Raw genomic sequence first — 25,921 nt, 5'->3', positions numbered from 1 at the left:
ATTTATTGAAAATCTATAGTCATTTACCTCAATTTCATTTACTGCTGGGCGCACAGCACTGTGAGCCAGAATAAGGTTAATATGTGAACTATTAAAATTGGTCACGCCTATCGATCTCGCCAATCCCATGTTTTTAACTTTTTCCATTTCCTTCCAAATTGCCAGTATGTCGAAAACTTTATTAGTTAACTAAAAGAAAGATAAATAATCAATTAAAAAATACAATAAATATTTTCAAAGGCCCTCGTGGCGCTGGAATGAATGTGACTGTAACGCAAGGTGTGGGTTCGATCCCAACTCGAGAAAATGAACTATTATTTATTAATATTTCAATTCTTCACTATAGAACCAAGGCAAATACCCGGTGTTGAGTTTCACCACTCAACACGCAATGCCTCAAAAAGTCAACGGAAATTGGAGAACGGAGGTCCGAACACTAAATTTCCTCATCCTACCCTGCACTGTGCGGGATGCAGCGTGAAGCTGATTTCAGTTTTTAAATCATTTCAAAATAATAAATATAGAATATACATAAATATATACTTACTACATTAGCCGGGGATCGTATAAGATAGAGGTCCACGTAATCCAACTGCAAGCGATCTAAAGAAGCCTGTAATTCCGTCAGCACGTCTTCTGGATTTCGAAGTCTGCCAAACTTGAAAAAAAGCAACTTGCATATATTTTGTTTGGTGGACGGATGACATATGACGGAATACGGATGACATACTACGCATGAGGGATACCAGGATGAACTAATATAAAATAAATAAAAAATGGGCTTCGTAACACAGGCACACAAACTGTAAACGCAACGGTTGTAGGTTCCATTCCCACTCGGGTGCATTACCGCGATGGCAATATTCAATATTTTATTAGATATTTAATATTTTTCTGGCTCTGGTTATATATGGCAAAGCGAAGCGTTGGGTTCCGCTACTCAACAGGCAATGCCTCGAGAATACAATGGAAAAAGGCGAACCCACCCGACTCCAGGTTCCCTCTACCCCAAGTACCCTACAAAAAAGAAAAGAAAATAACCAGATTTACCTTGGAGATGATGAATAACTCTTCCCTCGCAACAATACCACGAGCTGTCACATTTTGAATAGCATTACCAACGAATGTCTCTGTTTGGTAAAATGGTGCTGTGTCGATGCTTCTATAACCTACTTCTATGGCGGTTATTATGGAATCTGTTGCTAAATCAAATTCTCTTTTCTAAAAAATAATGGAAATTTCATGTTTCTTACTTATACAACTAGAACTAGTGATGCACAAGTGTGAGTGTAAACGTAACTGATTGTGGGTTCGATCTCCGAGAAAATAAAATATTTATTTAAATTAATATTTTCAATTCTTCGCTCTGAGGTTGAGACCAAGCGCGGCGTTGAGGTTCCGCCATTCAACGCTAGGTTCCTTATGCTTATCCTGCCATGTGCGGGATACAGGATGAAGCTGTTATATTTAATTTTAATTTTTACTTATAAAACTTTTTTTTTTTACTTGATGATTTTTTTAGATGGCTGCTAAGACTTGCAACGTCTCTTCTTGTAGTTGGTATATTAACAAGACAGACGTGGGTTCGTTCATTTCCCCACTCTGGTAAGAAGACAAAGGATAGCGAAGACCTTAGGTGGAAAGTGGGGAAACTATTGCCTTAACGCTAGAGCCCCTTGGTACTCTTTCTATATGCGGGATACAGCGTGAAGTTAAAAAAACTAAACAATTAAATGGAACGTTCAAAAAATTAAAAACTTACTGGAAACATTGTTCCAAATCCTATAAGTGGCATTGTGTTACCATCATTTAAAAACCTTACTGGCAATAAACTTGCTGAAATTTCGGCCTAAAAATGAAATTGTCAGTTTATAAAAAAATTAAAGAGAGTATTTTAAAATAACTAAAAAATAAAAATAATATATTTTATTATCTTTTGCTAGTTCTGTGTTTATATTTTTAGTTTACTAATTTTAACTGGAAGCACATATATTAAAAATAAATATTAAAACTTACACTCAGTACTGCTATAGAACTCAACATAAGTATGAACATTTTGTACGGCCTTGACGATGGGACTTATTTTTAAAAGTAAAAATATACTTAAAATGTAAATTAATTTACATATAAGTTAATATATACTTATTATCGCTCAGAAGTGGTAAAATAATTAACTATTATATTGGTGCTGCAATTTCGTTAGAGCAGTTTTGAGGATAATATTATCCTATTTGATCCAGAGGGTGTCTAGAACAATGTCTGTCCGATATTGGTTTGTGGGCATACGGGTACGCGTCCCCGGATCCTCGAGCCGCCACTCTTATATCCTCATCCAGTCCGTTAGAATGGTGTCCTCCCTCCCCCCCTCCTCCTCCTTTCTCCAGCTCCCTCCTTTACCTATCCTACCCACCTCTATTTTCCTCTCCCTTCGGTTTTTCCCCACAAAGGGGTTTTTGGAGGTCAGACGGCAGTCGCTCCACGAAAACCACAAACAGCCACATTATGGAACGAACCAACAACAGACTGGGTACGGCTAGGGCGTCGCCGCGAAACGACGCGCAGGCACATCGCCCTACACCTGCGACAAGTGGGCAAGGGCTACCGTGTCAAGTACGGGCACGGTTAAAGACGCAAGTACCCAGAAGGAAACTCCGCTTTGCAACGTGGAATATTGGCTCTCTAACCGGACTACAACTCGCAGATGTACTCATGAGACGTCGGGTCCAGTGTGCTTTCCTCCAGGAAACTCGCTGGAAGGGCAATAAGTCCCGTAACATCGGACAGGGTTACCGGCTTATATACACTGGGTCACCTTCGGGTAGAAACGGTGTAGCGGTAGTGCTATCTGAAGAGCTACAGAATGGGCTCCTTGAAGTTGACCGTCGCTCCGACCGCTTGATGCGAGTGAGGGTACTGATTAAGGGCGTTATCACAAACTTAATCAGTGCCTATGCTCCCCAGGCGGGATGTAGCGCGGCCGAAAAGGAGACATTCTGGGAGCAGTATGAAGAGGTGCTACTTGCTGTGCCGTCTACCGAAGTGGTCTTAGTTGGGGGGGACTTGAACGGTCACGTTGGTAAGGCTGCTGAGCCGTATGAACGTGTTCACGGAGGTTTTGGGCACGGTCTTCGCAATGCAGAGGGAGAAAACATTCTGAACCTGTATTGCGTCTGATCTGGCCGTCGTGAATACGTTCTTCCAAAAGAATTCTCAGCACCTTATCACGTATAAGAGCGGGTCCCACTCAACTCAAATAGATTACTTATTGACCAGACGGTGTCATATGGGCAGGGTAACTAACTGTAAGGTCATTCCAGGCGAAAGCCTAACGGCCCAACATCGTCTTCTTGTCTTTAACGTCACTCCGAAGAAGAAAGTAGCCGAGAAACGTAGGCCTCGGATCAAGTGGTGGTTGCTGAATGGACCGATGCAGACCGACTTCCTGGCAGAGGTGAAAAGTCACGATCTTTCGACTAACGCCGAGACTGCTCAGGATGCTTGGGATCGGGCTCAGTCGGCAATCATTGCGGCGGGCAGGCGAGTTCTTGGCCCTTCTAGGGGAGGACGTGTCATCGACAAGGAGACATGGTGGTGGAATGACGAGGTGCAGGAGGTGACTCGTGAACAGAAGGCTGCCTTTAAGAAGTGGCAGGAATTCAACTTTCCTGAAGACAGACTGGAGAACACAGTAGCTAAACGTGCCTGTAAAAGAGCTGTAGCCAGAGCCCGCAGTGAGAGTTTGTCACCATTGTATGATAAACTTGAAACTGTGGAGGGGCAGAAGCTCATTTACAAACTGGCACGTTCCCGGGATAAAGTGACGCAAGATATCGCAAAATGTCTTTGCGTCAAAGATTCCCAGGGCACGCTGCTCTGTAGTCATGCCTCTGTGAAGGAGAGGTGGAGAAGCTACTTCCAGGAGTTGCTGAATACTCAGCACCCATGCAGTCTTCATCACGACCCACCACCTAACCTCGGACTTATTGCCCCAATAACCCTTAACGAAACACGTAATTGCCTTCGACGCATGAAGAACGGAAAAGCGGTGGGACCTGACGACATTCCGATCGAAGCGTGGAAATCGTTGGGCTCTCTTGGTGTGCTCATGCTTACTGACCTTTTTAACCATATCTTGAACACTGGTAAGATGCCGGCTTAGCTTTATTACCCCTATTTACAAAGGAAGGGGCAGTGTTCAAGATTGTGGTAGTTATAGGGGCATTAAGCTTATGAGTCAAACCATGAAGCTCTTCGAGCGCATGATCGACCTCAGGCTCCGCCGAGAGAGTACTATCTCTGAGTCTCAATATGGATTTCAGCCAGGATCGGGCACCATGGACGCCATTTTCGCCCTCAGAACTTTGATGGAGGCATACAGAGAAAAAAGGAGAGCTCTGCATGTGGCCTTTTTAGATCTGCAGAAGGCCTTTGACTGTGTGCCTCGTCAGTGTATCTGGTGGGCTTTGCGATCCAAAGGGATCCCTGAGGCCTATATTGAGATTATCAGAGACATGTACCACGAGTCCGCTTCTATGGTTAGGACTGCTGTTGGTGACACTAGACCCTTCCCGATTACAGTGGGGGTTCACCAGGGCTCGGCTCTTAGTCCGTTCTTATTCAATGTAGTGCTCGATACTGTCTCGGCTCACATCCAGGACCAGCCTCCATGGCTGATGATGTATGCCGACGACATAGCACTTATTGCCGAGAACCGACTGACGCTGGAGCGTAAAGTGAACCTCTGGAAGGGTACGCTTGAGAACGGCGGTCTTAAACTAAATGTGTCGAAGACAGAGTACATGGCCTGCGGGAGCCGGGACTCGAGCACCATCCTTATAGGTCCTGAGCCAGCCGTTAAGTCGGAGAAGTTCAGGTACCTTGGATCCGTTATGCACGAGTCTGGAGGCATCGATCACGATGTCCAAGGGCGGATAAGCGCTGCCTGGGCCAAATGGCGGGAGGTCACTGGTGTGGTCTGCGACCGCAGAATACCGCCCAAGCTCAAGGGGCTGATATACAAGAGCATCATCCGACCGGTTCTTTTATACGGCAGCGAATGTTGGCCGGCACTGTCTCGGCACACTCAGGAGCTTCACGTCACGAAAATGAAGATGCTGAGGTGGATGTGCGGCGTAACGCGGTCTGACCGCATACGCAACACATTCATTCGAGGTAGTCTTGGGGTCCGTGACGTAGCGGATAAGCTCCAAGAGCGTCGTCTGAGATGGTTTGGCCACGTTACGCGCCGGCCTAAGAACTATGTCGGATGCAAATGCCTTGCTATATCAGTTCCTGGAGTGAGACCTCCTGGACGCCCAAGGAAGCGCTGGCTGGATGTCGTGATGCAGGACATGAGAGCCAATGGTCTAACCACCGAGGACGCAAAGGACCGTGCAAAGTGGAGTAGGTTGAGTAGGAGGGCAGACCCTGGCAATAGCCGGGATTAATGCCAGGAGGAAGAAGAAGAAGAAGAGTTTTGAGGATAATATTAGAGATAATAAAGTTGTGAAGACGAAAAAAACTGCACGTTACTTAGGGTAAGCCAAGGGAGCATAGTGTTAAGACACTAAGCTCCTAGCTTATTGCCGAATTTTTCAAGATATTGCGGCGGTTAGTTGGTTGAGCGGCGGCCGCACTTTGCCTTGACACTAAAGGGAAGAATATTAAAATATTTTCCCCCCTAAAATACAGGTTTGTTCCTAACTTAGATGGTAGAGAACCATTTTATACTGTGTAACTTGTACAAGCCTCTCTCATGTAACGCTTTGTTGTTTAAGTAGTGACTTTCTTTTGTGGAAATAAACATTTTTATTTATTATTATTAAATATTTCATTTCTTCGATTGGGAATCGAACCCATAACTTGTGTATTTTAATTCACACGCTTGTACCCCTACGCCACGACTGGCCACGCCGGCCTGGTTACATTTATTGCTGTGTGATCTATGAACTATTATCAGCTTACATCTAGAATTTATTTCATCGATTTAGTTAGGTTGCTCTCTACTAAGTAAGATAAATAATTCATGAACATCAAAATTCATGAAAGGAGCCATCGTGCAGCGAAATAGCGTCTGATTTTAAACACAACGAGCGGAAAGTGGAGAATGGAGTGTCTTGAAATTCTGTTTTCTTTGAAATAAAGTACGTGCTGTATATTCACAATATTCAATTATTCCAATTAATTATAAAACTTCTTTTTTTTTTTTTTTTTAAAGAGATAGTATTAATTAATACATTTCACACTTCATTGACATAATTATATTATAATTTTCGTTTTAAATACTATAATTATAATTACCTTAAAATAAGTTCGAATTAATTTATCATTGTTATCTTCTTAATTAATAAACACTGAACAAAAGTTAAAATATATACATTTTGGACACACAGACAATAAAAATAGCGGATTTTACATAATATAAATAGTATAGGCACAAACTCTAGACACTAGAATTGTAGAAAATATCATTTAAATTACTTGAAAGTGAAGAAAATTGAAGAGTGAGGCCAGTCGTGGCGCAGGAGTACCACCTTTTGACCGTAAACGGATCGGACGGAGTGTTAAGACATTCCGTTCTCATTGAGACACTTCTGTTCTTCACTCTCCGCCGAATTCTATAGGTATTAAGAGTTGAGGGGTGGAAGCGAATTAGAGCGAAGATAATGAAGATGATAAATGTTTCAGAGGCAGTCGTGGCGCAGCGGCACAAGGGTGTGCTGTAACGCGACGGTTGTGGGTTCGATCCCCACTCGAGGAAGTGAAATATTTATTTCAGGTTATATTTTCATTTCTTCGTTCTAGTGTCGAGGCAAAGCGCGGCGTTGAGTACTGCCACCCAACACGCAATGCCTTTAGAATTCGGCAGAGAGTGGGGAATGGAGTGGGGAGTAAAATAAAAATACAATCTCTGAATGAATAAATGAAAAATATCTTGAATTTGATAACGGTTCTTTAATAGTTAATAGATAAGCATTAATAAATTCACTTATTATTTTTTTAATTTTCTTTATTTTGATGAAATTAACAATCTTTTCTACAAGTTGTTGTATATGAAAGTATCGTTTTGAAGTCAGTTTATTTTTTAATTTATTTTTAAAGAATATTCATCTTGTAGGCACTAATAAATATTTATTTATATTTATTTTATTATTAACTAGTGTTTATTCCCAGATTTTCATATAATTGTTTATAAGTTATACCGTAGTAGTACATAACAAAATTATTGCCGGCTTCTAAATCATACTGGAATACATGAACGCCTGTATTGTACTCGTTTATTAAACGGACTTCTTCACGAGTTAAAGAAAAATTAAATAAATCAAAATTATCTTTAATGTGTTCCTTGTTGCCAGACTTAGGTATCGCTATTATGTTGCGGTCGATCTGAAACAATGATATTTAATATGTTTAAACTAATGGACTCGAGCGGATTCGCCCGCTTGAACTGTCCGAATATTTATTAAATATATTTATGAAATTATTTTCAGTTTTCAATAGAGAGATGCGTTAAGCAAGCTCATTTTGGGTGACGTTTTCTAACATCAAACTTTGCAAATCGTTGCTTAGCAACGGTCGCTAAGCGACGGTTGTTATTAACATGGCGGAATAAATTGCATGTCAAATTAATAAATATTATAAAAAAAGTATCCTATGTTCATCCCGAGATTTTATCACAATTAAATTAGCAGTTTGGCCCTTATTGCGTAAAAGACAGACAGACAGAGTTACTTTCGAATTTATAATATAGGTATTGATGTTTAATAAAATTTCCAAATAATCTTCGCCTCGTCGACTGTCATCAATCTCTTCTCATATGCACTCCCACTCGTTTTCGAAGGTCAATCGAGGTCTTCTCCTAACTCCCTTACTGCTTACTTTTCCTTCATAAATATTTTTTGACCATTCTTTCATCACTCATTCGTTCGACATGCCCCAACTATTTAAAAATCTTACCAAATAGCGTAAAACAATTTGATTTGGAGTTTTATCATATTTTTCAGCTAGCTTAACAATTAATGTGCTATTAAAATATGGTTCTAGAGAATTGTTGGTAAAAGGTCTTGGTACAGTGTATCCATGTGGTCCATAAGCAATAACAGCTATACCTTCCTTCTGGCAGTATGCTACTAGATCCAAATTGGCAACTGATGGATTTACCTGTAAAAATAAAAAAAAAAGTTAAAAAAAGTTATATCAACTCATCCCTTCTACCCTTATAGGGACCCTTATAGGAACCCATATAAGGTAAAGGGGATGAGTTAATATATGGAGTAAAAATAAAACATCACAAAAGGCATCCTTCAATAAAAAAAAGCTCTAACTTGCTTAAAATTAATATAACAGTAACATTAACAACGAATACATCTCAATACTTAAATTTAATATTACTATGCAATACGCCCCTTTTTTTTTGGGGGGGGGGGACAGTTAGTTATAGTAAAAACATATCGTACAATATATAAGCTGACATCGACAGCATTGATTGTCATTCAGAGATATAATTATCTTTTCATTTCCTTGCTTTAATAACAAGACAAAGCACGGCGTTAAGTTACGCCAATCAACACACACTGTGTCGGGTATTTGATAGGCATTGGGGAATGCTTAAGGCTGATTTTTTTTAAACAAATGACTTCAACCTAACCTCAATTTCATTAACAGCCGGTGGTAGAGTACCATGTGCTAGAATATAATTTATATGTGAACTATTAAAGTTTGATACGCCTATTGATCTCGTGAGTCCCATTTGCTTGATTTTCTCCATTTCATTCCAAATTGCCAGTATGTCATAATTTTTTCCTGTAAACTAACAAGTTATTAATTAATAAGTAGTAAGGTGAGATCGTCGTGACGCAGGTGCACGAGAGAGTGACTGTAACGTGATGGTTGAGGGTTCGATCTCCACTCGCGGGAATGAATTATTGTTTATTAATATCCACCAACACCACTCACCAGGCAATTGCTCGAAAAATTTGGCAGAAAGTGGGGAATGGAGTGCCTTAACAGTAGGTTCCCTCTAACTGCCTGAAGCTGATAAAATAAGTAGTTAGGTTAAATAAATAAATGACTTGAAACACTTTAAACTATGTTAACGCAAAATATTTTTACCTTATTTAAAGGGGTGTGAATAAGATATAGATCCAAATAATCCAATTGCAATCGCTTTAAAGAAGCTTGTATTTCCGTTGTTACTTCTTCTGGATTCATAAGCCTGTCGAACTGTAAGTATTTGGTTATATTAGTTATTTTTAGGGTTCTTTACCTCAAAAGGTAAAAACGGAACCCTTATAGTATCATTTTGTTGTCCTTTTGTCTGTCTGTCAAGACCATTTATCTCCAGATCGCGTCGAGGTAAGGAGGAGAGTAAGGAGGTTAATATCATATATTTAAGTATATGATCCCTTCTATCAAAATATATCGATTTTGCTGTATTTTCTATGAAATTCGTTGCGTAATCAAAAGCTATATGATATTTACTGTGGACCTACAATACAAATAAAGGTAAAAATCTAAATCAAAAGATCATTACTTTTTTAATCATGACAAACTTATATTTGTAATTTCACACAAAATGAGTAAGTACATATGGCCGCACACGTAAGTTTGTCAACTTTTATTAGGTGTACTTCGCTAGCCTACAATCCTGAAATTGGTACGGACGCCTCGGTGGGCGATTCACGCTTTTAATTGATAATAAACTGACAACAAATAACATTTACAATGCCTACAGAATCCAGCGGATATTGGGGAACGGAAGTGTCTTAATAGGAACGGGGTGCCTTAACATTAGGTTCCCAAGTCAAAAACAACAACAATATACGAAATATAGACAACATTTGAAATATTTACAATGACGCTTACTTTCGACGTGATGAATAGTTCCTCTCTCATCACAATACCGCGTTCAGTTACATTCTTGATAGCCCTTCCAATAAACTCCTCCGTTTTATAGAATGCTGATGTGTCGACACTTCTATAACCAACTTCGAAAGCTGTGATTACTGCTTCAGTAACTAGATCAAATTCTTTCGCCTAAAAGTTATATGAAACTTTTAGATTTTTTTATAATATACATACATACGTTTCACATACTTTTAGGGTTCCGTACTCAAAAGAAAAAAACAGAATCCTTATAGAAAACTTTGTTGTCCGTTTGTTTGTTCGTTTATCTCAAGATTTATTGTAGCTATCAAACTTAAATTAATATCAAATATCCATGTCTACTGGATCCATTGAAGTACAGAAGAAGAAAATATCTGCTTTCAAGTTGATGCAGTGAAGAAGATATCTTTGTATGAAATTGACTAAAGTGGAACACTTGAAGTATAGACATGTTTTTAAAATTTTAAGCTTATTTTCCCCAAATACGGAACAGGTCGAATACGCATTCACAAAAATAAAGTGACTGATTTCTTTTTAATTGTAATAAATCACAATTTATTATACAAAATTAGTATTAAAAATGATCCTGTAAATTTATGACGACAATTTCTGTTAATTAACTTAAATTAATTTATATAATTAAAATTTAACGAACTTACTGGAAAGAACGTGCCCAAGCCGATAAATGGCATTTCATTTCCGTCATTAAGAAGCAAGCTCGGCGAAAACGTTGCTTCTGTTTCAACCTTTAACAAAATTAATTATTTATTTAACGCTATATCCTTCATGCAGCGGGGTAGACTTAGGGAACCTTGTGTTAAGATGCAGAAGTTCCACTACATCGCTTAATTGTGGCGTAACTCAACGCCATGCTATTTCCACGTTACCAGAGTGAGGAAATGAAAATAAGACCTTACCCTGGATGAGAATTGAACTCACAGTCGTAGCGTCTACGATCAGACACTATACTGTGCTTTTCTCATTTACATACTAAAAATAATCACAAATATCCATATAATTTAAATACTAAATAAAACATGTCTAAATTTTTCCTAATTAAAATTTTGAATTGTCATTAAGACCGAGCACCTCAGCAATTTTTTAAGCAATTCAGAAAGACCTTAGTGGATTTGCACTAGTGTCAGCTCAGGACCAGGAGCATTGAGTTATGGCACCTCGGAATGGACGGCAGCGTTGTTCCTTGGACATCCAAAGTCGAGTTCGAGGTAAAGAGAGCACCCAGGAGATGGGCTTTCTCTTTTTCCGTGTGGTCTAAGATGTCATTTCCTGTGCGCAATGGCGAAAACGAAGGCTGGCTAAAGTTGCCAAGTGCCGCCTTTTAGAGCGCCCATAACTGATGAGTTCCAGACGGGTAGTTCTCAAGATTCTCAAGCTTTAGCGAGATATTGAAAATTTTTTATTTAAAAATATAAAATGTACTTACATTAAATACCACAAGCGAACACAAACACAGCATAGGTATCAGCATTTTGAATGCTTTCAATGATCTTACGTAAATTCGACTATAACATTGCATTAATATCTCTTTACTTACATATATGCATGCATGCATATGCATATATGCAATATCAGTCAGGATATATACATTGATAACAAATAAGTTTATTATTACTTAAATATGTTTATTAATTCTTTACAACAATGGATTTTTTTTTCTGTTAGTCATTAATTTATTTTTTGTCGTGTTTACTTGAAGCCCTACTGCATTGCTTTCTTTGACTAGCTGATTCAGCATTTCTTGTAACGGATTGTCATTAATGGCCATTAATACCAGGTCATCGGCAAATCTCACATGATTTAATACTGCTCCATTAATATCTCTTCCCATAAAAGTACATGACAAGGGTGTGACTGACTGTATAATAAAATTTTATTATGACGACAATTTAAAAATACTATATTTTTACAAGTTAATATTAAAATTCATTATATATTTATGTATTAATTTTAATTAATTATTAAAATAATAAAAATTTCAATAACAAAAAATACAGTACAAAATTATATATTTATTGGACTCATAATAGTACACGATAAATCTGACTGACATATGCTGCATAACAATATTTTATTATGACGACAATATAAGCATATCATATATTTGCAACTTAATATCAAAATTATTAAAATTAATTATTAACTATTAAATTTTATACAAATTGTTTAAATTTAAATTAAATTGTTTAGATTTTTAAACAATCAATATTTAATGAATACCCAAAGAATCATATACTTGTTGGACACTCTTCCCATAAAAGTACATGACAAGGGCTTCACTGACTTCAATTGCATCTTTATTTGTATATACCCCGGCATTATGATTGTACTCGTTAATTAAATAGACTTCTTCACGGGATAAACTAAAATCAAATATATCGATGTTTTCTTCCAAATGGTCTTTATTACCAGATTTAGGTATCGGTACTATGGATCGGTCGACCTGAAACAATGTATTTTGAAATAATAATTAAACTCAATAACTATAGTCACTACATAAAAATTACTCTGATATCAAAACTTCTTTTAAAACAGATTTTTATAGATCTTAGACTCCAGAAAAAGAAATAAGAATTTAAAACATAAACACAAATTTAAGAAGTTTAGTAGCAGATACAAAAAGAAAGTAATTTTGATTAAATTCTAGTTTTATCAAAAATAACAGCATTTGGTAAATTTCAAATTTTAATTATTTATTGTGTAGCAACATTTTACAGAAGTATCTACATTATAATCGCCTGGTATATTGACAGCAAAAGATTTCTGAATATTACTAAAGGCAATGGCCTCCACTAGTAAGATTTAAATCTATAACTATATTCTCATTAATAATGGATATCGTAAGATCAGCATTTTATGGTATAGATAAAGAACAACTGGCACATATGGCATGGCAAAAGATATATTTCCTGCAAAAAAGAGAGCTGCTAGGTAGGAAATAGCACACAAAAGAATGCACACAAAAGAATCTTACCAAGTAACGCAAAATAATTTGATGTGAAGTCTTCTGATATTTCTCAGCCAGTTCAACAATTAACGAGCTGTTAGTGAATGGCTCCAGTGAGGTGTTTGTGAAGGGTCGTGCCACAGAAAACGCGTTTGGTCCATAAGCAATGACAACAATCCTCTGTTTTTGGCAGTATGCTACTAAGTCCAAATTTGTAATTGATGGGTTGACCTGTAAAAAAAAAGAAATAAGTAAATCAATCAGTTTCAACTAAAATCTAAAGCAGGGTAGACAGAGGAAACCTAGAGTTAAGACACTCTAGTTCCTCAATTTGCATCGAATGTTCGAGGCATTGCATGTCGAGTTGCGGAATTTAACGCCGGGCGACCCCTGTTCTACAATAATAAACAAATCAAAGTCTAACCTATTTCCATTGAAACAATTATTTTTTTATTTATTTCACACATCTCCTGATAACAGAATAGGTGTCGTTTTTAATTTTTCTCCTTAAACCCTTAAATGTTACATATTAATAGATGGTGGCGGTAGTGCTTTGCCTTTCGTTGCTAGAAAGGAGAAATGGAAATAATTTAAACATAATAATTAACAGTACAAACAGTAATTTAAACATCAAATGAAAACCACAAAACACATTGCCAAGAATTTTAGTCTTGAAAAATTTTAATCTATAAACTTTAATATTACTTCAATTTCATTAACTGCTGGGGGAACTTCACTGTGGGCTAGAATATAATTTATGTGTGTACTATTAAAGTTTGACACTCCTATTGATCTGGCAAATCCCATGTACTTGACTTTCTCCATTTCCTTCCAAATAGCCAAAATGTCAAAAAGTTCCATTGTTAGCTGTAAAGAAATAAATAAAATGGATATAAAAGTATAAATAAATGATTTTTTAAATGTAATATAAATTTTCAAAAAGACTGTCGTGGCGCAGGGGTAGAAGGGTGCGAATGGTAAACGCGACAGATTATGGGTTCGATTCCCACTCGAGGAAATGAAATACTAAATAGTTTCATTTCCTCGCAAGGCAAAGCGCAGTGTTGCATTCCTCCACTCAACAGGAAATAAAAGTGTCTTAATGAGAAAGGAGAGTCTTAACATTAGGTTCCCAGGCTACCCTGATATGGGAGGGATGCAGCGTGAAGCTAAAAAAAAAAAAAACTTACCAAATTATATGGATAATGAATGAGATATAAATCCAAATAATCTAACTGCAGTCGTTTTAAGGAGGCCTGTATTTGCGGGAGCACGTCTTCTGGATTCGAAAGTCTATCAAACTGTAAAAATTTAAACATTAGAACATAATTATACATTCTTAATTACTTGAGAGCGTAGTATGGCAAAGGAACAAATCCTAGATCTGAACATGATGGTTGTAAGCTCAATAGTCACTCGAGTAAATGAGTTATTCTCATTTCTCCACTTAGGACTACCACCCAACACATTATATCTCGTATACGGGTCGAAAGCTGAGGACAGAGTATCTTGGTTTTAGATTCTCTTTGACAAAATATATAAGACATGAAGCTAAAAACATCTTGATAGTGTAGTGATTAGCTAAACTAAGCTAAGGGGACTTAACAGAAGAAATAAATTTACTATATCCTTATAATTACAACCAAGCTGATTTAGAATGGATGCAGTTTCATATGATAAAACTTCTATGACATGAGTATCATTGACATGAAGCTTGGTTGGTGTACAGTCTATTATATTATTTAATTCTTCTTTAAATTAAACTTTAGCGTAGAGGAAGAGATAATGAATTTACAACAACAAATAAATATATACCTTGGAAATAATAAACAATTCTTCTCTATCTACTATACCACGTTCTGTCACATTTTCGATAGCTCTTCCTATGAATTCTTCTGTTTCATAAAATTCAGACGTATCGACGCATCTATAACCAACCTCAAAAGCAGTTATGATTGCTTCGGTGACTTTGTCGAAATCTCTTTCCTAAAAGTTAAATAATTCTTATATATTTTATATGAGATGTTAAATTTCGGAATTTAACGCCGCGTTATGACCGCGTGTTATTAAAGTGGGACTAAAGTATAACGTTAAAATTTTATATAAAATTTACTGGAAAAAGTGTGCCCAGTCCAATACGCGGTATTTCATTTCCATCATTCAGAAGTAGCGTTGGCGTTGGCCAAAATTTTGCTGCTGTTACAATCTGTAAAAGTAAATATAATATTTTTTTAACTAACTGGGAACTATAGGGGGAAAAAATATGGTTAATATTTAGTGAAACGTGAACCAAAAAATATATAAATTCAAAATATTAAAGTATTGAAATTTCTTACATTAAATAAAGTTAATACAAAATATAAACTCAAAAGTAACATTTTTATTTTTTTATCAAATAATTTATAAAATAACGATGAAACAGTTTTCTTTACTTTTTATATACCTATGTATGTGAGAACAATTATTTATTATCTGCAAATATATGTACAAACCAAATTTAAATTTATGTATACAATATTCAAATTTGATTTTCTTTTTGTTCATCTCTATCTAATCTAATTTATGCCTAAAATTCGACAGAAAATGAGAAACGAAGTGTCTTAACACTAAGTTTCCTGCCTACCCTGCTGTGTGCGGGAAACAGCGTGAAGTTCATTTATTTTTTATTTATTTCTCAAGCAAAGTTGTGTAACATTTGTAGTATTTATTATAAACAATTAAGTTGCTTTTAATACTTTACAGCAAGGCTAAATACGATAACACGAAAATTGTATTCAATTTATTATTAATTAAATGCCAATTTTAGTGTTATCGTAAAAAAAATATACAGGTTATTAATAAGGAACGACGTCCGGGGCTACCATATTCAAATTTATTATAGTTAGATTGTCAGTTTTTGTACAAAACCTTGAAATATCAGATAATTCGTATCAGCAGGTAGATAGAAGGAACCGAGAAATGTAGTGCTAACACACTCCGTTAACATTAAGACATTTTCGTTCTCCACTTTTCGCCCAATTCTGCGTAATGAGTGGTGGAACCCAATGCCACGCTTTACCTCGTTACCAGATCAAAGAGGTATCAGATATTTAATTTCTTGGATTGCGAATCGAACCCACATCTTGTCTGGCAATCAATCAATTTATATTTCTGACATATTATTGTCGTTTATATTTATAAAAAAAACTTGTATCATACAGGATAACGCTAAAAAGGTAAAATAAAACAATTATCCCATAAAAAAGTGTGATAAATATTTAATTAACTCAGAATTAATAATTAATTTAATTACAATATAGATTTCAATACTGACTATCGACATTCCCTTCACCGCCGTTAATATAATTGTTGAGTTCTTCTTTGTCTGTGCCATCTAAAGGATATACTTTTGCATTCGTATTTAGTTCATTTATTAAATATATATCTTTTGGTGAAAGTTCGAAGTCATATATTTGTATGTTTTCTTCTATATGCTCCTTACTTATTGATTCAGGGATGGGTATTAGACCACGATCAACCTGCAATACAAATTAATTTAAATATATGTAGCTCTTAATATATTTAACTAGTATAAAAATCCGGATGAAAAGGCTTTTAGTTAAGAATGATATTTTTTAGCACGTTGTATCCCGCATATTTCAGTGTAGACAGAGAGGGAAGCTAGTGTTAACACTCACTTCGCACTACCCAATTTTCGAAGTAATACGCGTGTTATCAGAAAAATTGAAAATAAATACTCTCTGAAATGAGAATTGAACCCACTACCATATCGCCACGACGACCTCTACTTACATATATATCTATATATTGAAAAAATATATTACCAAATAACGAAGCACTATTTGAGCCGCAGTCTTTCCATACTTCGAAGTGAGATCCACCAATCTCTCGTCATCAGGCGTAGGTGATATGACATTGTGCCTGAATGGTCTTGAAACAAGAAGCCCGAATGGTGCGTAAGCCATCACAGCTATATCTTCTGATTGGCAATAGGCAACTAATTCTAATTCTGTGAAAGTTGGGCTAACCTGAAAAAGTACATTTCAATTTTGCTTTTAATAAATCCATTTCTTTTCTCTATTTTATACTTACAAATATAGAAAAAAAATATTAAATTCTATTTTATACTATATTATAATAAATTTTATGGACTAAATTCTGTAAATATTACAGAATATTACGTACATATTCTAGGTATATATTTCGTTAATATTTTTTTTTTTTTTTTTTTATTTTAAAAAACTACATCCACGGGCTCATAGTTGCCCGTGCCTTTTTTTATTTTAAGAAAGTTTTTTTTTTAATGTGGCGTACTTAATTTTGGGACAATTTAAACTGTACTTATATCTAGAGCTTATACTAGAGGGGTTGGATGAGACCCCTACCGACAATTTTTTTTTTTTTTTTTTTTTTTTTTTTTTTTTTTTTTTTTTTTTTTTTAATTTTAAAAATATATATTATAATTATTAGAGAAATTATTAGAATAAAAATTATAATTAGGTGTGGAATTTTAGATTTGGCCTGGCTTATGCAGAACGCCTTCCTTAAGTTTTTGGATCAGTGTCTCTATCACCCTATCGTCTCTTTGTGACATTGCCCCTTTTAGGTTCGCCTCCACCACCTCCGTAAATGAAGCGCCCACCGCTCGGCTGATGAAGTTGCCTATTGCGTCACCGCCATCGTCAGAGTAATAGACACAGGTGTTGGTGTGTCTCGTCACTGCGACGACTGCGTGAGAGACGCTCTCATGTACTCGGATCCGTGCGCGTCCGGTTCGGACGATGACGACGTCTGCGAAGGTCTGCCCCTGAGCCTCATGGATAGTCATGACTCGCGAACCTGCTCCAGCTCCATATCCCTGGTCTTTCAGCTGCCTCTTCTCCTCCTGCGTGTGGACCAGATATAGGGTGCCGTCGTTACAGTGTGGTATTCGCGCGTCGGTATATCCTAGAACCTTTAGGGAGTAGACAATGGGGCTTGCGGAGTAAATGCTGTTATATACTCCGGCGAGGGCATAGGCGACGTCCATTGGGCTCCGATGTGTGCAAGGCAACTCGCATGTGATGTTGGTTGTCAAGCTAGGCCTACAGTACCTTAATTCGAATAGATTTTGTCTGTCGATGTAAGGCAGCTGATTGATATCTCCGATGAGTGTGACCTCGTTCGCTCCTGACAGTCTGGCCGCCATAACAATGGCCCCGAAGTGGTTCATGAGGGCTTCGTCCACCGTTAGCCGGTTTATAGCTATTCCCTCATGAAAACCATTGACTAAGATCGAGGCCATTGTTCGCACTCTCTTTGTCGCTTTCGTGCCAAGGCGGTGCGCCAGCTTCTCTCTTAGATCTTTCGCGGCCTCTACTGTGGTTGTCGCTACTACTTCCGTGTCCTCATCGAAGTGCTTGATAATGTGAGTTGTCTTACCACACCCCGGAACCCCATTTACCCAGGAAAGTTTTGGTAGCTCCCAATTCACGAAGGCTGCGCCCGGCTCAGGATCGCTTGAAATGGCGTTTGCCATTCCGAGTATCCTATCGTCCAGCATCACCCTCGTGCATTCGGCCACTACTACCACTTGGTCGCTCTCTGATGTAAGGAATTTGGGGGGATCGTCTACTCTTTCACTTTCGACCAGGCCTATAAAGCCCTTGGTGCTGCTATAGGCCGCCATGTACTGTCCCGTCATGCTTCCGTGAATGACACGGGAGCTGACGTTGTCATAGGTGGCGGCTTTGGCTTCATCGAGTTCTACTTCCAGGAGTTTGAGGTTCCCTCTCTGGAAAGTCTGAAGGATCTTTTTACAGATATTGGTGTTTACCTCGCGGGTTGCCTTTAATGTGGCTAAGAACTCGATGAACGCATTTATAGCATGTTCCTTTGGGCTTCTGGCTATTTTTAGGTCAGGTAGTGTTATGTTGCCTCTGCTGTGCTCTAGTACGCCTTCGCGGTGTCCTTTTTGTTCCCGTTGATTTCGGGTGTCGAAAAAGGCTTTGACCTCTCTCTCTTGCGTGCTAGTTTGGCGCGCAGCCTTAGAGGCAGAACATTTTGGAGTTTCTTCGACTCCCGGAATGTCGGTGCTGGTTTGGCGCGCAGCATTAGAGGCAGAGCATTTTGGGGTTTCTTTTTCCCTTGGAGCGACGACTCCCAGAATGGCCCTCGCCAAAGTCCTCGAGATGTTATGTTTGGGGGTGGGTGTGTTGGTCTTGCTTGTGGATGGCTCGGGGTACAGCTTCTCTTGCAGCCTCTCGGACCCGCTCTGCTTCGGCGTTTCGGTTGGAGCCTCTGTTGAGGGGGAAGGTAGATGTTTCTTTGCCTTTAGGAAGTCAAGGCATTCCCCCCTGTCTTCGTAGACGACTAGCTGGTGTTTGTGGGCGACCTTGAGGCATTCGTAGTAGTTTGCTATGCTGCCTCTATAAGGTTCTACCCTCATTGCGTCTACGCTTATGGTCTTAGGGGCTCCTTGCGGCGTGCATTCCCGAACTCTTCGGAGGATCGAGTCAAGTTGGGCAAAGGGAGATTTCTCCCCACATTCGAGCAATGCGATCACTTTGTTCTGTGACCGCAGTATTCGGCAGGGGGGTTCAGCCAGCCTTTGCCATGTCAGTGAGTCTATTTTTGCTGACCTCACCGATGTTTTACTCGTGCTTCCTTTGAGTAGGGCTGCTAGTCCTGGTGAAATTTGGACTCTATCCGGCGGTTCCGAGTGACTGAAAGCTATTCCCACCCTTTCTGATCCCTCGGCCATGAACAAGGCTACGCTCCTGACCCTTATTCCGGGTTGTCCGTCCGCTGCCTTCTCATTTAGCATTGCCATCACGTTGGTTGTGGCCAGTGTTGGTGGATTGTGCTGTGGCGGGTTTACTTTTGTGGTTAGTTTTTTCCACTTCTTTGGCAGGCCTCCTGTGGTCTTTTTGAGGGAGGCCAGTAGTTTATTTATTGTTGATTTTGTTGGTATTGTTGGTGTGGGAGAAGCAGGTGTCGAGTGTGTTTGTTGGATTAGTACGGGGATTGGAAGTGGTGCGGAAGTTGGTATCTGGGGAGCTTGTGGAAGCGGTGCAGGTGTTGTTGGTGGTGTGGGTACTGGTGTTTGGGAATTTTGTGTGAGTGGTGCAGGGGTTTGTGATGGTGCAGGTGCTGGTGTTTGGGATGTTTGTGAGGGTGGCGCGGGTATTGGCGCGGATTTCGTTAATATTACATTGCTTAAAAAAAACTATTAGGAGGCACTTGATTTGGATTCGATTCCTATTCGGTTCATATCCTCGCTCTGGTAACGAGGCAAATCCTTCACACTCAGGATCACGCAACGCCTCCAGAATACGGTAGAAAGTTGGTAATGGAGAGTCATGGTGGAATACGAAGTTTTCATTAGGTTCCCATGTTCCCTCCGCCTATCCCGCTATGTAAAACTTACTTCAATTTGGTTAACAGCCGGTCGTACGTCTGAGTAAGTTAGTATTTTATTTATCTGTGCGCTATTAAAATTTGAAACTCCAATTGACTTGGCCAGGCCCAGCTCCCGAGCTTGCACCATTCCCGTCCAAAGATCTAAGACATCGAAATCTTCGCGCATATCGGACTGTAAGTAAAAAAATAATTAAATAATAATTTGACATATGACATTTTAACTCTAAATTAATTTCGTTATTTTATTAATTACTTACTTTAATTTTTAAGTACAGATAAAAAACTACTAAATAATTTGAAATTGGAGTTTAATTTGCTTAAAATTATTTTTTTCTTTTTTTTGCGACGGCTTTGGATTCCATTTCCACACAGAGGAATGAGTTATAATTTATTAATATTTTCATTTCTTCGCACTAAGGCAAAAGACCGGCATTGAAAACCTCCACTCAACATACAATCGGAAAAGGAAAATTCGGCAGAAAGTGGGGATCGGCGAGTCTTAACTATATGTTCCCTCAGCCTGTACGCAAGCAGGTTACAGCGAGAAGTCGATTTGTTTTTTTTCTACGTATAATATATTTTAGTACGGACATAAAAAAATATATTAAAATGTCAGTCACTCGAAACAAAAAGTAAAAAATACCCCCAATCTTACCAGGCTCAATGAAAATTCAATTAGGAATAGGTCAACATAGTCCAGTTGCAATTTAGCTAGATCTCTCTCCAATGCCGGCACAACTCCGTAGGAAGTATTAACATTCGAATCCAACTAAAATCAATAATATATATGAAAAATAAAAGAAGAGAGTCAGTCACTCGGCTAGTCATGCCGCAGGGGTAAGTGTGACTGTAAACACGATTGGTAGTGGGTTCGATCCCAACTCAAGGAAATGAAATATTTATTGAAATTAATATTTTCATTTCTTCGCTCTGGTGTCCAGGCAAAGCGCGGCGTTGAGTACCGCCATTTAACACACAATGTCTCTAGAATTCGGCCGAAATTAGTATTAAATATTATTTTCTTAAAGCGTCTTTAAATCACATTCATTATAATGGTAATATTTAAATAGTAAACAATTTATAAAATTACAAAGGCACAAAAATGCATTAATAAATAAAACAAGTTAATATTTATAATATATTCGTAGAATGTTATTAGAATTGTACGAATATACTATTAAAAAGGTCTCTCACTCGTTTATACTATCCTAGTACACAATGTTTTGAGTTGCAGGATACAGTATCGACAAAAGATTTCCACATTCAAACAATTACGCTGACTAGAGCAATCTATTTATTTACTAACATTTACTGTACGCAGAAAATGCATACAAAACTCGTAGGAAAAATAAACGGAATAAAAACGTTTTATTTACTTCCTATACGTTTATGCTAGCCTGGTATGCAATGTTATGAATATAGTTGTATATAAAATTTACAGATTATATTTTAAAACACTTTGGCCGTCGTGGCGCAGCGGCATAAGGGTGTGACTGTAACGCGACGGTTGTGGGTTCGATCCCCACTCGAGGAAGTGAAATATTTATTTACGTTTATATTTCCATTGCTTCGTTCTTGTGTCGAGGCAAAGCACGGCGTTGAATTCAATTCAATGCCTCCAGAATTCGGCAAAAGTGGGGAACGGAGTGTCATAACACTAGGTTCCCTCTGCCTACCCAGCTGTGTACGAGTTACAGCGTGAATTTAAAAAAAAATTAAATCTCTTTCTCTATCATAATACCCTAGTACACTATCCTATAAGTTGGGGGATACAGTATTGAAAAAAAGTTTGACCATATATACAGGTGTTACTTATTCGTATTAAATAAATTGCACTGATTGGGAGAGTTGTATGTATGTCAACTCGTTTAAAACAACCTCTTGTTTACGTATGAGTTCCTAGTATTCAATGTTTTGGTTTGTAGGGAATAATAATAATAAAAAAAAAACGCATCCATGTTTTGTTGAAATTATTATGATATTTTAAAAAAGCTATGTTTTTTTGGTTATTTTTGTTTTTTTTTTATAAAAATTATCTTTTAATTATGAATTTTACGTTAAAATAAATCTTTATTTTTAGAAAGAAACCTTTTTACTTTAAAACTTAGTATATACTTAGTTAAAATAATATTTTAAAATTATCACTAAATTGTTGCCAGTTTGAGGAAATGGGACAATACCAGCTCTGGATCCCTAATTTTGGACTTAAAATCCCCCCAAAAACGCCTGGCAACACTGCAAATTTAAAAATAAACAAAATTATATTTTCTTACCGTAATAGTTATAAAAAGTTCATTCCTCATCACCATACCACTGCTGGTGACATTGTTAATAGCTTCACCAATCTGTACATCATCATCGACGAAAACTGCCGTATTGAAATGCCTGTAACCGGCTTCCACCGCCCAAATTATCGCTTCCTGGATATCTACCATATCGGATATCTAAAAGATAGATAAATTATACGGAGATAACTTGTTTTTTAAATGTTTATTGTGAAAACAGTGTCTTTTTTCTTTTTGGTTGGCAAGGGGAGTCTGATTTTAACTATGACGTGATGATGCACGTCGAGTGGTGGAACTTAACGCCGCGCGTTGTCGTTTTGCTAGCCTACTCTAATAAAAAAGGAAAATATTTCTTCTTTCTAAGTGGAAATCGTATCCACAATCATGAAGTTGACACAACGGCAGTTGTTAACAGTTAATTCTATGCCAACTACTTCCATATCCAAATTTTTACAGAACTTTATAGTTTAAAATTATACTAATACTATTAAATAAATAATAAATCTTGTACAAATAATATTAATCTATATAATTATATAAAATCGAAAGGTCACTCACTCATCACGAAATCTAAGAAACTACATGTGCTAGGAATCTGAAATTTTTGCATAGGAGTTACTTGTAGGACGTAGGTGCTCGCTAAGACGGGAATTTGCAATATTCGACTTCTAAGGGGTTGTTTTTGGGGTCGAAAGTTTGTATGAAACTTCGTTACTACAAATGCTAGAAGTCTCAAATTTTGCGTAGACGTCACGAGAACGTAGTCATCAACGTAGACAGAAATTAATAATAACAGTTCACGTGGGTGAAACTTCGAGCGGGCCGCTAGTAAATTATAATCTAATTCATTTTAATATCATGGGACCAAGAACAACAGCCAGACCGAGAGAACCTAGTGTTAAATCACTTCTTCATTTACAAAAATGTTAAAAATACAAAAGAAAAAGTATTTAAAAGAGAACATCACAAATAAAGGAAGTAAACATTATTTTAGTAAAAGCACGCTGTATCCGCAAGCAGCAAAACTCAGAATCGACATCGGTCGATAATTTTAAGTAAGGCTTTAGTCGTCACTTTTATATATTAGCACAACCTTGGTTTGCTTCTACACACTTGCTCAAATATTAAAAAAGTAAACTAAGAAATTAGTAAAAAAACCTTATTAGAATTATCCATATCTATATTATAAATTCGAAAGTAACTCTGTCTGTCTGTCTTTTACGCAATCAGGGTCAAACCGCTAATTTAATTCTGATAAAATACTCATATAGAGATACTTGAGGGTCTCGGGATGAACATAGGATACTTTTTTTCTCATATTGGTAATATTATCGATATATACCAATATATTAAAATACTTATTAATTTGACATGCAAATTATTCTGCTATGTCAATAACAACTGTCGCTATGCGACCGTTACTATGTGGCTATTTGCCAAGTTTGTTGTTAGAAAACGTCACCCAAAATGAGCTTGCTTAACGCATCTCTCTATTGAAAACTGAAAATAATTTCATCAATATATTTAATAAATATTCGTATAGTTCAAGCGGGCGTAGCCGCGTTCAGATCCTCTAGTAATAATTATATAATTATTATATGACTAATAATAAAAACTCACCTTAGTAAAAGTACCTAAGGCGATGGCTGGAATATTATTGCCATCATTTAATGTTCTTACATATTGAGACCTTTCATCCTGTATGAGCATACTGGCTTCTAGCTTTAGAGAAAATTAAATTGTTAGACATAAAACACATAATAAATAATAAATTTAAATAAAAAACCGGTTAAGTACGAGTCGGATTCGTAGACCGAGGCTTACGTACCAATTTCAGGGTGGTGGGTCAACGGGAAGTATGATCTATAGTGTGTTTCCCGTTGACATCGAGATAAATGGTCTTGACAGACGGACAACAAAGCGATCCTATGGGTTCCGTTTTTTACCCATTTAGGTACGGAACCCTAAAAAAAATATATAATTAATTTAAAAAAACATTAATTACTTACAGATAAAATAATTGCCATAAAATTTAATATTGAAAATAACATTTTTACTTTAATTAAAATTTCACTTTATTAAAAGAAAAATAAAAGTAGTGCCAAACCACTTTACTAAAAGACGTCTAAATATGAAATACGGTATTTATAAATATGCCTTATCTATATATTTAATTAGATTTTTATATTTCTTTCGTTTATGTAATTGAAAATTGATTAACTTTAAACGGTTATAAATGGTTTTGTTAATTTATGCAGTTATATTTTAACATTATTAATTATCCTGATTCTAACGGTATTGTGTGTTGAGTGGCGTAACTCAACGCCGCCCTTTGCCTGGACACCAGAACGAAGAAATGGCAATTTAAATTAAAACAATTATTTCATTTCTCTGGCCTGGTAAAATAAATTCATCATCATCATCATCATCATCAACAGCCATCTTTTGTCCAATGCTGGAAGTAGGCCTTCCCCAATTCTCGCAAATTATATTATAAAAATAATGAATGAAAGAAAGTAGTGGCAATGTAAAAACTTAAACTTTACTTGGCTACCATTTTGTAGACACCTCTGTAAATCAAAACACGACGTACTAGGATAGCAGACGTAAACAAGAGTCATTCGAAGTGTATTCACTCATCAGCAAACAAATCAATACGTGCGCAGCTAAAATACAGCCTGAAGGAATGTTTTTAAATACAAACAAAAATATCCTTTATTGCAAATATATAGAAGTTATTTTTGTTTAAATTATATGACATACATATGACTTTATGATTTGTGGCCGCACAGTGTAAATATTAACAAGTGTCGGCCATTTTTCAATTATTATACTGATTTGTTTTTTTTATACTGTAAGTTTGTTTATAATTTTTGAATATTTGAGTTCTGCCACTCAACACGGAGTGCGTCCAGATTTCAGCGGAAAGTGGGGAACGGAATATCTTATTACTTATTTATTATTTATTATATTTTTGCAAGACAAAAGACAAAAGATGGCTGTTGATGATGATGATGATGATGATATTTTTTGCTGTTGCCATTTATTTGTCACTGTGTAAGTTTTACTGTAGATTATTTATCTATGAAATTAACTTAAGAAATAATAAAGAGAAGAAATGTGAACAAAACCAAAGAAAATTTTAAGTATAATATAGAGCACATCCCCTTTTACTACTATGAAATAATAAAGTGATATGTAATATTTTTATACAAACAATAATAACTCTTTAGGATATTACTTTAAAATCTATTTTAATATGTTTGGTTACCGCCTAGCATAGAATTGTATATAATATCGATGACTAGGGTAGCAGTGAATACAGTTTGAATATACTCCTGCATATTTATGATGTTCTAGTAATGAATGTTTTGGTTTAAGGCTT

The 25,921-nt window shown here is 36.8% G+C and overlaps 1 protein-coding gene across 1 annotated transcript; it reads right to left on the bottom strand.

Moving 5' to 3' along the window:
• Positions 1–16,088: 16,088 nt before the first annotated feature.
• LOC146540634 (aldo-keto reductase AKR2E4-like) lies at positions 16,089–24,666 on the bottom strand. Its single transcript, XM_085201396.1, has 7 exons — positions 24,546–24,666; positions 24,157–24,258; positions 22,525–22,695; positions 20,907–21,020; positions 20,259–20,423; positions 16,675–16,878; positions 16,089–16,368 (listed from the first exon to the last, which is right to left on the bottom strand). Exons 1-7 carry the CDS (start codon positions 24,585–24,587, stop codon positions 16,153–16,155), a joined length of 1,014 nt encoding a protein of 337 aa, XP_085057522.1. The 5' UTR covers positions 24,588–24,666; the 3' UTR covers positions 16,089–16,152.
• Positions 24,667–25,921: the final 1,255 nt, after the last annotated feature.

Source organism: Heliconius melpomene, chromosome 2 (genome assembly GCF_056956725.1).
Source record: "Heliconius melpomene rosina isolate 202511_hmr_F chromosome 2, ASM5695672v1, whole genome shotgun sequence".
NCBI lineage: Eukaryota > Metazoa > Arthropoda > Insecta > Lepidoptera > Nymphalidae > Heliconius > Heliconius melpomene.
This window is presented reverse-complemented; position numbering and strand designations above follow the sequence as displayed.